A 12,229-nucleotide genomic window follows, 5' to 3' on the forward strand; every position below is an offset into this window, starting at 1 on the left:
TGATAAAATAGGGCAAACTTTAAAATACTTCTTTAAAAAAATTTGTAATACTCTCCTATGGCAATGAGCTTAGGAAAATTAGGTAAATAATAATGCAATGTTATTATTTACAATCCCGTGCAATGAAAAAGTTCCACCTACCATTGGCGTTCCATAATTATGTATCTGGAACTTTTTCATTGCTCGTGAGTGTATGTAAAATGGTATCCACACTAAGTCCGTAGACCGATAAATGTTACCATCGGACCTGTGATAAAAGTGACCAGCTCAATAATTTATTGGACATTCCGAGCAGAAACTTCGTAAAAATAAACACGAATGACTGCCTTATTGGGGCTTGATTTAATACGCCCAATAAAACAGTAACTAACCTTATATAAATTACTAAACAAATAAATAACATGGATGGTCATCAAACTTTATCTTGAGAACTCGGATGGGTCCATCAGTGGACTTCGATGCCACTTTGTAGTCGAGATTCAACAAGATTAAATCATAAAATTTACCGGTTTTATAAATTTTTGGATTGGATTTCTGTCTATTCTTATAGACAATAATTATCTACCTATATCACGTGGTAATTTTTATTCAGGAGGAGGATTTTTGCTTAATTGAAAGCTACTGTATTTAGTATTTGTTACGTAAACAGATAGGTACAATTGGCTTCTAATGTAGGTACGTTAACTACATAATTATAATAATATTATAATGATGATCGTGCAAACTGATGAGTTTATATTGCAATTTTACAGCCTTAATTTCATGTAACCTTAGCATTATTTTAGTTCGAGGTTGTGGTTTCAAATAACTTACGAGTAAACGTGAGATTTTTTTAAAATCATGGACTACATTTTTCAATTTATAATTAAGTTAAAAATTAATCCTATGAAAAGCACAAAAAAACTTTAAAAAAAAACTGAATCTAAAGTAGTTACGAAACGGAATATAAAAATATCGAGTATTTGACCGATCGTAATCAAGACATCTTATCACACCATTTCACACCAGTCTCAAAGTTATGACAAACGATGTACATAATATATAAGATTATCATAATTTAGCTTGTAAAATCCGATAGTTGATCGATAAACCAACATCCTATCTAGGTATAAAACCTGTCTCTCAAATGTTTAGTTTTATAGAACATTCTCATTCAGACAAGAAAAACATAAGGAGCAAATACAGTACAGTGAAAGTCATACTAAAGGTATTATAAAGTTGAAAATTAACTCTTACAATACAGGAATTAAGAACTGTGCAGAGGGATTAAGAATCGTGTATTGTAGATTATTTTTTTACAGGCAACATTCTTGGCAAGATTTATTAATTTATGTAATAAAGTCGTATGGGTAAGGGAAGGCTGTCTAATCACGGTGCGGCCATTTAATGGCTGAGTAATAACTCGTCTACATAGTAGCGAGTAGGTATAACGAGCCATAACTCTTTGTTAAGGGTTGACCACTGAGATTGATCGTCGTCTCCTTAGGTGGCCCATTTCAATGCTTTTGAATCAATTGAAAGTTAATAATTTAACTTTTTCAATAAATATAATAGTTAATAATTAACAAATTCAATAAGTCTTTTAGGTCTGATTTTTCAATAGTCAGATAAAAGTTATCTGAGGTATAATTCTGATGCTGTCGCGACTGAATGTTTGCATTAGACAACAATTTTATTCCTCTGATAACATTTATCTGAGCATTTAAAAATCAGCCCTTAGACTGTTTTTTTTTAAATAAAAAAATCGCATTTAATTTGATAACCATTCTCGAAAATTTCCATCTTTAGGTATTTCTAATGTCAAAGGATAATCTTTGATTATATACAACCCTAGATTCCCCTTAGAAGAAGCAATTGCGTCCTAAATCGGGGTTACTGTTGTCCATCTAGGGTTGTATATAATCAAAGAGATTCAAAGAACATGAATAGATTCAAAGATTATTGAAGACACCCAAAAGCATAAAACGTATTCCACAATTTTTTGTCTTCCTGAACCATTTTTAACTTACTTTAATTACATCGCATCAGTATTCGGCTCTGTATTGTTGCCAAAACGACAAGGTGTTCATAACGACCAGAAGAAAAATCGCTTCTCCTCACTACAGCTTGCTAATTGTTTCCGACGGCGATAATCGCTGTACAAAATTACTTATAAGCCAATATATTACTTCCTATCATTATCATTTGTACAGGTTTTGAACCCTTTTTACATATTCTGGTATTGTAATTATATTTTAAATACCTAAGTACTTATAGAACATAAGTAAGTATGTAAAGCTGATCAGTCTATTTATAAGAACAGTGCAAGTGGAATTGTTGTAGTTTAAACGATAAAATATTATAATAGGTACCTACTTAATGTAATTAATTATTAGATTCGCGCACACTCTTAACCGCTTCAACCGTAAAACACAATGATTTCAAAAGGAAGGATACGCCCGTCAGAACGTTTTGTCAAAAGAAAATGGCACCCGCGCGCTGGCCCTAATTTCATACAAATTATGACAGATTTATGAGGTTTTAGGGCCAACGCGATGGTGTCCTTACGCTAGTAATATATAAGTCAATGGTAAAACATGTACATAACAATACTACATACTACCATGTTTATTCGTAGCATAATTATCGTCTTTCATTTTGCCCGGGAAAACTACTGCTTTTTTGTCATGTTTATACGAATAATTTTACCATCAGGTTCAATTTTTTTTTTTTTATATCTCAAACACGACCCCAAGCTAGGCAGAGCCTGTGTTATGGGTATCAGACAGCTGATATATCTACACAAATACATATAGATAGATACATATTAAGTGTAAATATCAACACCCAAGACCCGAGTACAAATATCTGTCTTTAAACAAATATCTGCCCCAGCCGGGAATCGAACCCGGGACTTTCGGCTCAGCAGTCAGTGTCACTAACCACTACACTAGTCGGCCGCCCATGTACCAGTATCAAAAGTAAACAGACGTGATTAGACACAAGCTTTAAATTACAATGATGAACTTTTACTACTGACTTGTAAGTTGTAATATGCAAAGAGCCGACTAATACAAAAGCAAAAATAACAATAGGGAATCCTTTCAATAATTCAACAATCTACGTATTTAATTATACGTTATACGTGAGAAAGAAACCTTTCATTTAGGGTGGCTGTTACGAACTTCTATTTAAATACTACATAAATTCATTTAGCTAATTTCGTTTAATGCACTAAACAATTTTATCCTAAACATGTTTAGCTTCATAATTCACCATGGTCTTTCTATTACTATTTAGTTAATTGCGTTTAGCATCCTGCGATTTGTTATTTACGTTCAGTTCCACATCTTTTAATGAGAGACTTCATATTTTTTATTGAACATTCGAAACGACTCAGCGTAAAACGGAGTCAATCTATCAATTTCAAACATAGAGAAAATAACACTACTTATTTCAAAACAAAACTTATTTCGGCTTTCACCGCGTGGTGGTGTTTGTATTTATTTGTTGTTGTGATTTCAAAGTAAAATGAATAGTCAAGCAACTTCTTCTCGTGTTCGTGCCCCTAATTTTACAAGGGAAGAACAAGATTTATTGTGCAATGTATTGGAACCATACTTGCACATTATAGAGAGCAAAAAAACGTTGTTCCTGAATGGTATCAGGAGATTTAATGTATTTTTTATACAATTATGCTATTGCATGACTAACTCTATGAATGATTCTGCAAGCTGTTGGTTCTTCCACACCTATCACATCTCCACAAGTAATTAACTGACTGCCAGTTGCATAATATCGGAGTGTGCATAACAACTGGTTCATTGGAGAAACTGCATTATTTCTGTAACAATAATTATAGGTATAAATAAAAGTATAAGATAATTATGTAGTCAGATAACTTTATTATTTCAATACCTTAGCTACTTACCTGGTGGAAATAAATTCGTCAAGATGATGTTGAATTTCTTATAGTAGAAGCGCTAGAAGCGATACAGTTTGTTTTGTCAAACGAAATCTCCTAACAATTTTTTATCCGGTAGTGTCTCAAATAAGTTAGTTCTTTCTGCAATATAGCGTAATGAGCGAGGTCTATTCATATAGAGAAGTAATTCTTCATCATCGTCATCAAACAAAATATCCCACAAATCCATTATTTATTAGATAACCTCAACATAACCTCCGAATAATGACCTCTGAATCTCTCACAGACAACAACTAGACATCACTGAGGAAAAATGCTAGAAATGGAAAAGTTCTCTTGACAGCCGGTCGGTCAGCTGATCGCCGCGACTGACGCCATGACATGTGTAGTAGATAAATGTGTTTAGTAAAGTTAAATAGCCATTTGACCGCATTTAGGTTTAACAGATTACTAATCATATTTAAGTCGTGGTAAAAGATGTTTTACGAAATTTAATTCCAAATTGTGTTTAAATAAAAAGTTAAATACATTTATCACTTTGATAAAAGCCACCCTTAGGGTGGCTTTTATCAACGTGATAAATGTATTTAACTTTTTATTTAAACACAATTTTTATTTAAATTTCGTAAAACATCTTTTACCACGACTTAAATATGATTAGTAATCTGTTAAACCTAAATGCGGTCAAATGGCTATTTAACTTTACTAAACACATTTATCTACTACGCATGTCATGGCGTCAGTCGCGGCGACCAGCTGACCGACCGGCTGTCAAGAGAACTTTTCCATTTCTAGCATTTTTCCTCAGTGATGTCTAGTTGTTGTCTGTGAGAGATTCAGAGGTCATTGTTCAGAGGTTATTGAGGTTATCTAATAAATAATGGATTTGTGGGATATTTTGTTTGATGACGATGATGAAGAATTACTTCTCTATATGAATAGACCTCGCTCATTACGCTATATTGCAGAAAGAACTAACTTATTTGAGACACTACCGGATAAAAAAATTGTTAGGAGATTTCGTTTGACAAAAAAAACTGTATCGCTATTCCATTCTATTCTATTCTCTGTGGGGGTGTAAGTACCTGCACCTGGCTCTCTCGAGTGGAACCTTTGTGCATATCCCCAAGGTCTAAACTGCCTTCCTAAGCTTGGACCATTTCCCACCACCCTGGTCCACTGCGGGTTGGTGGGTTCACATATCTAGATGTGCTAGATGCGCACGATGTTTTTCTTCACCGTAAGAGCGATGATATACATTGTACTTAAGTTAAAAGAACTCATTGGTACTTACATGTCAGCGCCGGGATTCGAACCCGCATCGTGAGAAGGGGGCGCTTACCCGACTGAGCTACCACCGCTCGCTAAACTGTATCGCTTATACTACAAGAAATTCAACATCATCTTGAATTTATTTCCACCAGGTAAGTAGCTAAGGTATTGAAATAATAAAGTTATCTGACTACATAATTATCTTATACTTTTATTTATACCTATAATTATTGTTACAGAAATAATGCAGTTACTCCAATGAACCAGTTGTTATGCACACTCCGATATTATGCAACTGGCAGTCAGTTAATTACTTGTGGAGATGTGATAGGTGTGGAAGAACCAACAGCTTGCAGAATCATTCATAGAGTTACTCATGCAATAGCATTATTGTATAAAAAATACATTAAATCTCCTGATACCATTCAGAAACAACGTTTTGCTCTCTATAATGTGCAAGTATGGTTCCAATACATTGCACAATAAATCTTGTTCTTCCCTTGTAAAATTAGGGGCACGAACACGAGAAGAAGTGGCTTGACTATTCATTTTACTTTGAAATCACAACAACAAATAAATACAAACACCACCACGCGGTGAAAGCCGAAATAGGTTTTGTTTTGAAATAAGTAGTGTTATTTTCTCTATGTTTGAAATTGATAGATTGACTCCGTTTTACGCTGAGTCATTTCGAATGTTCAATAAAAAATATGAAGTCTCTCATTAAAAAGATGTGGAACTGAACGTAAATAACAAATCGCAGGATGCTAAACGCATTTAACTAAATAGTAATCGAAATACCATGGTGAATTATGAAGCTAAACATGTTTAGGATAAAATTGTTTAGTGCATTAAACGAAATTAGCTAAATAAATTTATGTAGTATTTAAATAGAAGTTCGTAACAGCCACCCTTAGTATCGGTAATTTGACGGGCCTTGACAGATGATATTATTGTGTTCAACTTTCAAATTAATAGTGACAGAGGTAATAAGCCAACTGAAGCCAACTTCTCATGGCGCGTCGGCTACGGAGAACGATGAGATGACTGAGCAATGCTGTTTAGCATTCTATGTGAGACTGTGCTAATATTCCTTGTTTACACAGTTCGTTTTTTTTAAATGAAGACTTCTTATCTGAGCCTTTAGCTTTGGAAAAAAAACCAGTTTTTAATCATAAAAAATCAGTTATACTTTACTGCTTTCAATAAATGCAAAGACACCTTTAATTTATAACACTTTCATATTAAATTCCTCAGTTGGTCACCGTTTGGCCATCAATAAGATCTTAATGTAACCTACTATTCAAAGAAAAAATCGCACTCACAATATGTGATAAGAACAACAGCAGCAGTATCATCTCTAGCGCAATTTCTTCCCAGACAACTGTTCGTCATTGTCAGCATTATCAGGATCATCTTGTAGATCGAAACCCACAAAAATTATCGGTTCAGCCGTCAGTACGCGTCAGTACGCGTTACTCCAGCTTACGAAAAACTAAGTTTCAGAACTTCTGTCATATCCACGGCATAATCTCTTAGCATTTAACGCTCAAATAGCATAACAGCTCTCGTTTTATTAAGGTAAAGTAACCCTCCAGCTACCGAACCACCGCAGTAATTACAATGGCGGCTCTCTATGTTGGAACAAAACTCCACATTCATCCACATGACAGCTAGTTACTATCACAATGCCGTCAAGATAACAAGACGGGAACTCATTTAAAATTGTTATAATCGAATATGGCTTTTATGGTTGCGTTTAACACGATTATTATATTTTAAGAGGTCTCATGTGACTTGCACTTTGAGCGTATCGGCCCGGGAGTTCGCTTGAGGTGTTGAATAATGGCCTCCAACAAAAGTGATTGATTAATGACGGCCCGGCGAAAACAGACATGCTATCTAATTAAATAGTGGGATGAGAATAACTACACATTAGAACTGGAAATTATTATTAAATATAAATTAAATAACACGAGATTATTTTGCAATGCTCAAGTCAAAAGTTTTCCTGTAGAGTTTTGGCTGTTATTAATCCACTTTGTACAAATTTTATGAATTCAGTGCACCTATTGTATTATAATGTTGTTCAACTAACTATTGTTATATCTACTTGTCAATTAATGTAAAAGTACCTACCGATAAGATATGTAGGTACTAAAATAGATTTTAATAAACGAAGTAAAATGTATTATTGAACTAAGCGGATCAAAGAGTTATTATTCTGATCTATAAATTATTTTAAAAACATGAACTTTTTGCATCAAGGAAAAAAAACAATTTCTGGACAAGATTGAAGCATCTATATTTTTTGTCATTCGTAAGTGTTTACTGCTTGTTTACTGCATACACATCAATTCACATTTTATGAATACTTAAAATGGTTTATTATGCTACTTCTGCAAACGCTAAAATAGTTAGGAAGCTATTGTTTAATTTCCATAAAACTACAGATATAACTCCAAGTGAATTTATTAAAGAATACATAGAAAATTCCAACGATGAAAGTTACAAAAAACTCATTTGGATCACAGAAACATTTTTAGGTGTGCACAAGCATTCTACGTTTCTTAAACAAGTTCTAGATAAATCATCAAAGGGTATGTCTGAAGATGAGCAAGACTATTTTATTATCTTCGTTCATAACGTAATTTTTCAGTTAAATACAAAACACATGGATGCATTTTATAAATGTATGTTTAATTGTAGTAAAAATCTACTTAAAATTATAACATGCTTTCTCGGAGATAAAGATGTTATAAATAAAATATTGAAAATAGCTGAAATAAGTTATGACACAGAATATGTGAAAGAAAATATTGAAAAAACATTACTTTTATGGCTACCGTGCATGAATAGTATGGAAAGAACTTTTCTTAAATATGAAGAAGATTCGAAAATACGGAAACTCAAACAACCTACAATACCAATAACACCAAATGTACTTGCACGGAAAAGAATAGAAAAATCTACTGAAGCTCCTGTTAAACCTGATTCAATAGAACCTTTAATCAAACCTTCTAATGTGATCAGAAAAATGCTCACCAAGGATAAAATTGATGAAAAACTCAAGCAGAGTCACGAAAAAAATAGAATAAACGCAGAAAAATTACTGAACAACGTAAAAAATATGAATAAACACTATACAATAGATACATCTTCAAACCAAATATCTATAAAAGAAACGGAAGCACCAGTCTTCTCTTCACAAGAATGCAAGAGTAATCGTAAATCTTTCAGTAAAAAAGTTTCAATACCAGTCAAAGATACTACTTTAACTATAAAACGATATAAGAAACGAATCCAGATGGAAGAACAAGATGAATTAATATGGCTTGATAATCTAATGAAAAATTGTGCAGGCAATGCAAATTTTTACGCACTTGTTGATAAATTACGACAAGAAAGAGAAAATCAAAGAATTGTTGAAATTGAAAAAAAACATTTGTTTGGTCAACTTTCTTATGAAGAAGCTATCATTGCAAAAAAGAAAGTCATAGAAGACAATAGAATAAAATATAAAGAATTTCTCAAAGAGAAGCAGATATGGAACGAAGAAGTTGAAAAATGGAAGAGGCTTCAAGAAGAAAAGAACAAAAAGATTATTGAAGAATTGTCATTTAATGAGCTAAAGGTTTTGGAATCCAAGAACAATGTCTCAGCCAGAAATGCTGAAGTAGCAAAGAAAATCAAAGAAGAATCAAATACTCTTCGAGATGAAGTTCTTAAACTTAAAAATGAAGAATTAAAACGTCGTGTAAATATGATAAAGGAAATTAAAATAATTGCGTCCATAGCAAAACAAGCCCGAGTACCAAAAATTATAGACTTAACAGAATCATCTGGATTGGGTTTGCTATGTGAAATGTCTATTGCCGAATTACAAGAGAGATTGGTTGCTATGAAACTAAGCCTAAATGAAGAATTGGAAAGAAAGAGACAAATTATTAAAGAAAATAATATAGCATCCAAAAATGACTTGGAAAGCACAAAAAAAATTGTGAGTGAATATTTACAGGAAAAAACTGAAACAAAACGGTATGATAAACTTACTAAACAAATGCAAGAAAAGGCCATGAAGACAAATGTGAGTAATTCAGCCGAGATTTTACAACTTAAAGAAATTCTGATAGAAAAACGAAGGTTGAGAATCCAAATGACTAGGAAGTAGTTAAAAGTTCTTCATTTATTTTCCGTTTTGGAGTGTTGTCCTGTGAATTAAATATATTTTTAGTAATAAAATATATAAAAAAATGGTCCGTACTTTAATCGAAACTTGGTCACCTACTAAGTCATTGCAACTTATGTTTTGCGGTGAGTGCTACATAGATTCATTTCTGTTCTAAATTATTCCTATCCTCAGGGCATCGGCTTGATAAAGCGAACCTGCTTTCGTATTAGTAGGCTTTAAGATGGAGATGTCCAGTAATAAATCTCTCAGTATACCATAGAGTTTAAGAAGTTTAGAATTTACTATGATGCGTGTTGCTAAATTATTAGGTATTGCAAAAATCAAGATTCGATTTATAAGGGCAAACAAATATTATAAATAATTATTACTGTAGGAAAAGCCTGTAAAAAATTTGCATTATAATTTAATTTCATTATAGCCAATTTGATTTGCATGTCTGTAGGTGAAATTACTTCTTAGGCACTTACCAGGATGGCAGTTGCATGAAGAGGTGGAGGGAACAAGAGTAATGGTGTCTGCAGGCGCGGCCGGATCCGCGGTGCGTGAATTGGTTGCGAAGCTTAATTAGTGCGCAGCAAAGAGTATTGAAATATTAGTAATTGGAATTTATGTTACGGCCTGCAGCTTGACGCCTCGCTTGATATAAGGGGTGCGATGACTTCATTCATGCTCCCGCGCAGTGCTACTTGGAAATTCTTGCCTATCAGTATTATTTACAATCAATAGGCTAACATCTCGCTCGGTTAGCAATCTCAATTTCCATAGTTATCTGTCGTGTATCGCTAGTTTTACTTAAATTTACGATGTGATTTTAATAAGACGGTAAGTTATTTCGGCTATCTGCTTTAAATTCATCAAAATTATCAACATTCACACATTATCGTCACGAGAGTCGCTTTTGCGGTTCGAACGCTTATTTATCGTTTCCACGGGAGACCATTAGCCACGTATAGCCCAATTCATATAACAAGCAATACAAAAAACCGAATAAAGTCCGATAAAATGGTTGATAAAACGTGAACACTTTATAAACGGCTTTCATAAATAGGTCCAATCATGTGACAATGTGTTTGGAGTCTAAAAAACTAGTCAATATAATTTGGATTAAGGCCATTAATAAGTCGATGTCGGGCGTTCATTTGTATCGGGCTATAATTTAAATTCTTTAACGCCAATGTTCAAGATTAGGCGGCGATAGTGGCGCGGCGCCCAGTTCGTGTGACAACACACAATATATTTATATTTCCGAGTGACACAGCCTCTTTGTAGATAATTCGGCCGGTTGCGTTGAATGACTCTATTAACAGCTTCCCCTTTTCGGGATAAATGTTCACTTTTGACTCTCTCGGATTGGGACCGAATCCATAGTTGTTATGTCTGTTAAATTTTCCAGTTTTTCAAATGTGGGTAAAGAAAAAGTTAATTTGTACAAATAACGGTGCTTTACAAGTTTACACCATCATCAGCGAGTAACATAATCATTAAAAATCGATAGAAAAGGTCGAAGTTTTATCGTAAAAATTAAGGGAAACCAGTTTTGTACGAGCATGATCAAATAATAATCTATTTAGGTATCATGTTTCACTGCAGGGTGTCTTAATTGTAGTCTACCGCCTAATTGAGGTGTTATTTGAATATTAAATTTGTCTTATAATACGCTTTAGAAAAGAAGATATGATTTTCTCTATTAGTTAGCCTTTGTAACCTTAATTCATCCTACGGCTATGATCACATTCGCCGACAGACAGTGGGCCACTACTTTAGTTAAAGAATACTTACCTCCCAACTATGAATACGGCCGAAAAGGGTCCAGATTAGCCAGATAACCGTAAAGCGTCAATAACCACCTAATTGGGTAGAAACAAGCCCGACCTCGGCCGCGCGAGAAACAAATAAATATTGTTGCACACTCACCGATAATTCCAGAGATAACTTAATGTGCTTACATTTCGAATTTACTCATGATTTTATGGCCCGATCTTTTTTTCTAGCCGTGGACTTTTTGAAGAGGTGGCTAGGCGTGTCGTGTTTTGTTTATAGGGAGAACGAAAATGAGGTTGACTTTTACTTCCTTTACTGATATAAGGTGTCTAATTTGTAAATGTAGGCACCTATACCTACTTATAATTTTATTATATGTGGTATGATGTAGAATCTACATTTACAAGATAATATGAAAGCTGGGAGTAACGAATATCAAACTCAAATCAAACTCAAATCAAACTCAATGCAATTAAATCAATTAAGCAGTTATAAAAAACCTTTTCCTATTATGTATGTCGCAGGCATCTGGTTTAATCTCCTGTTTGATTGAACCGCTAGCCCGTTCATTGGATGACGCTATTCAGTTGTATGACTAGGCCGAACGTTGATTGTACAAGCGTCACAAAACGTCCAACTAGTTAGCGGACTTAAAATCAGTCAGGTGGTGAATAAAACAAATATGGCGTCTAACAGCGAACAGCTGACACAAAAAGCACTTGTATTGTTATTTTTTGCAAATAAATTAGCTTTAAAGTGCGTGCGTACAACATGGATTTACCTATTATTACACCGCCGGCGGATATTTTTTGAAAGAAAAAAATGTGCTGAAACTTGAAAATTATGAACAACAATATCAAGGTACGTTTATTGTTATTGTTTAGTGAATTTTTGAGATGAGAGCTTTGTAACATAGTCTTTTTGTTGACTCTTGTCTGGTCATGTTCATCCTAACCAGCCATTACAAAGTTGCTATACTATATCCCATTTAACGACTTCGCTGAATAACGTTCAGTCAAGACGTTGGACGTTACAGTCAACCACTTGACGAGTTGTTCTTTAGTCATTCAACTGAGTAGCGTCATCCAATGAACGGGCTA

General features: G+C 33.8%; 1 protein-coding gene and 2 long non-coding RNA genes across 3 annotated transcripts; 2 read left to right on the forward strand and 1 right to left on the reverse strand.

Moving 5' to 3' along the window:
- Nucleotides 1-3,267: 3,267 nt before the first annotated feature.
- LOC125489395 lies at nt 3,268-5,024 on the reverse strand. Its single transcript, XR_007266950.1, has 2 exons — nt 3,911-5,024; nt 3,268-3,823 (listed from the first exon to the last, which is right to left on the reverse strand). It is a non-coding gene; the product is annotated as an uncharacterized LOC125489395 (long non-coding RNA).
- A 177-nt stretch (nt 5,025-5,201) lies between these two features.
- Nucleotides 5,202-6,090, forward strand: LOC125489365. Its single transcript, XR_007266924.1, has 2 exons — nt 5,202-5,328; nt 5,416-6,090. It is a non-coding gene; the product is annotated as an uncharacterized LOC125489365 (long non-coding RNA).
- Nucleotides 6,091-7,516: 1,426 nt separating this feature from the next.
- LOC105385536 (cilia- and flagella-associated protein 99) lies at nt 7,517-9,413 on the forward strand. The gene has a single exon (XM_011555929.3). The coding sequence runs from the start codon at nt 7,557-7,559 to the stop codon at nt 9,345-9,347; it is 1,791 nt and encodes a 596-aa protein (XP_011554231.3). The 5' UTR covers nt 7,517-7,556; the 3' UTR covers nt 9,348-9,413.
- The last annotated feature ends 2,816 nt before the right edge of the window (nt 9,414-12,229 follow it).

This window comes from Plutella xylostella, chromosome 13, assembly GCF_932276165.1.
Source record: "Plutella xylostella chromosome 13, ilPluXylo3.1, whole genome shotgun sequence".
Taxonomy (NCBI): domain Eukaryota; kingdom Metazoa; phylum Arthropoda; class Insecta; order Lepidoptera; family Plutellidae; genus Plutella; species Plutella xylostella.

What these genes read in the sequence shown, in the direction of transcription:
- LOC105385536 (XM_011555929.3), top strand. Translation starts at nt 7,557, where the DNA reads ATGGTTTATTATGCTACTTCTGCAAACGCTAAAATAGTTAGGAAGCTA.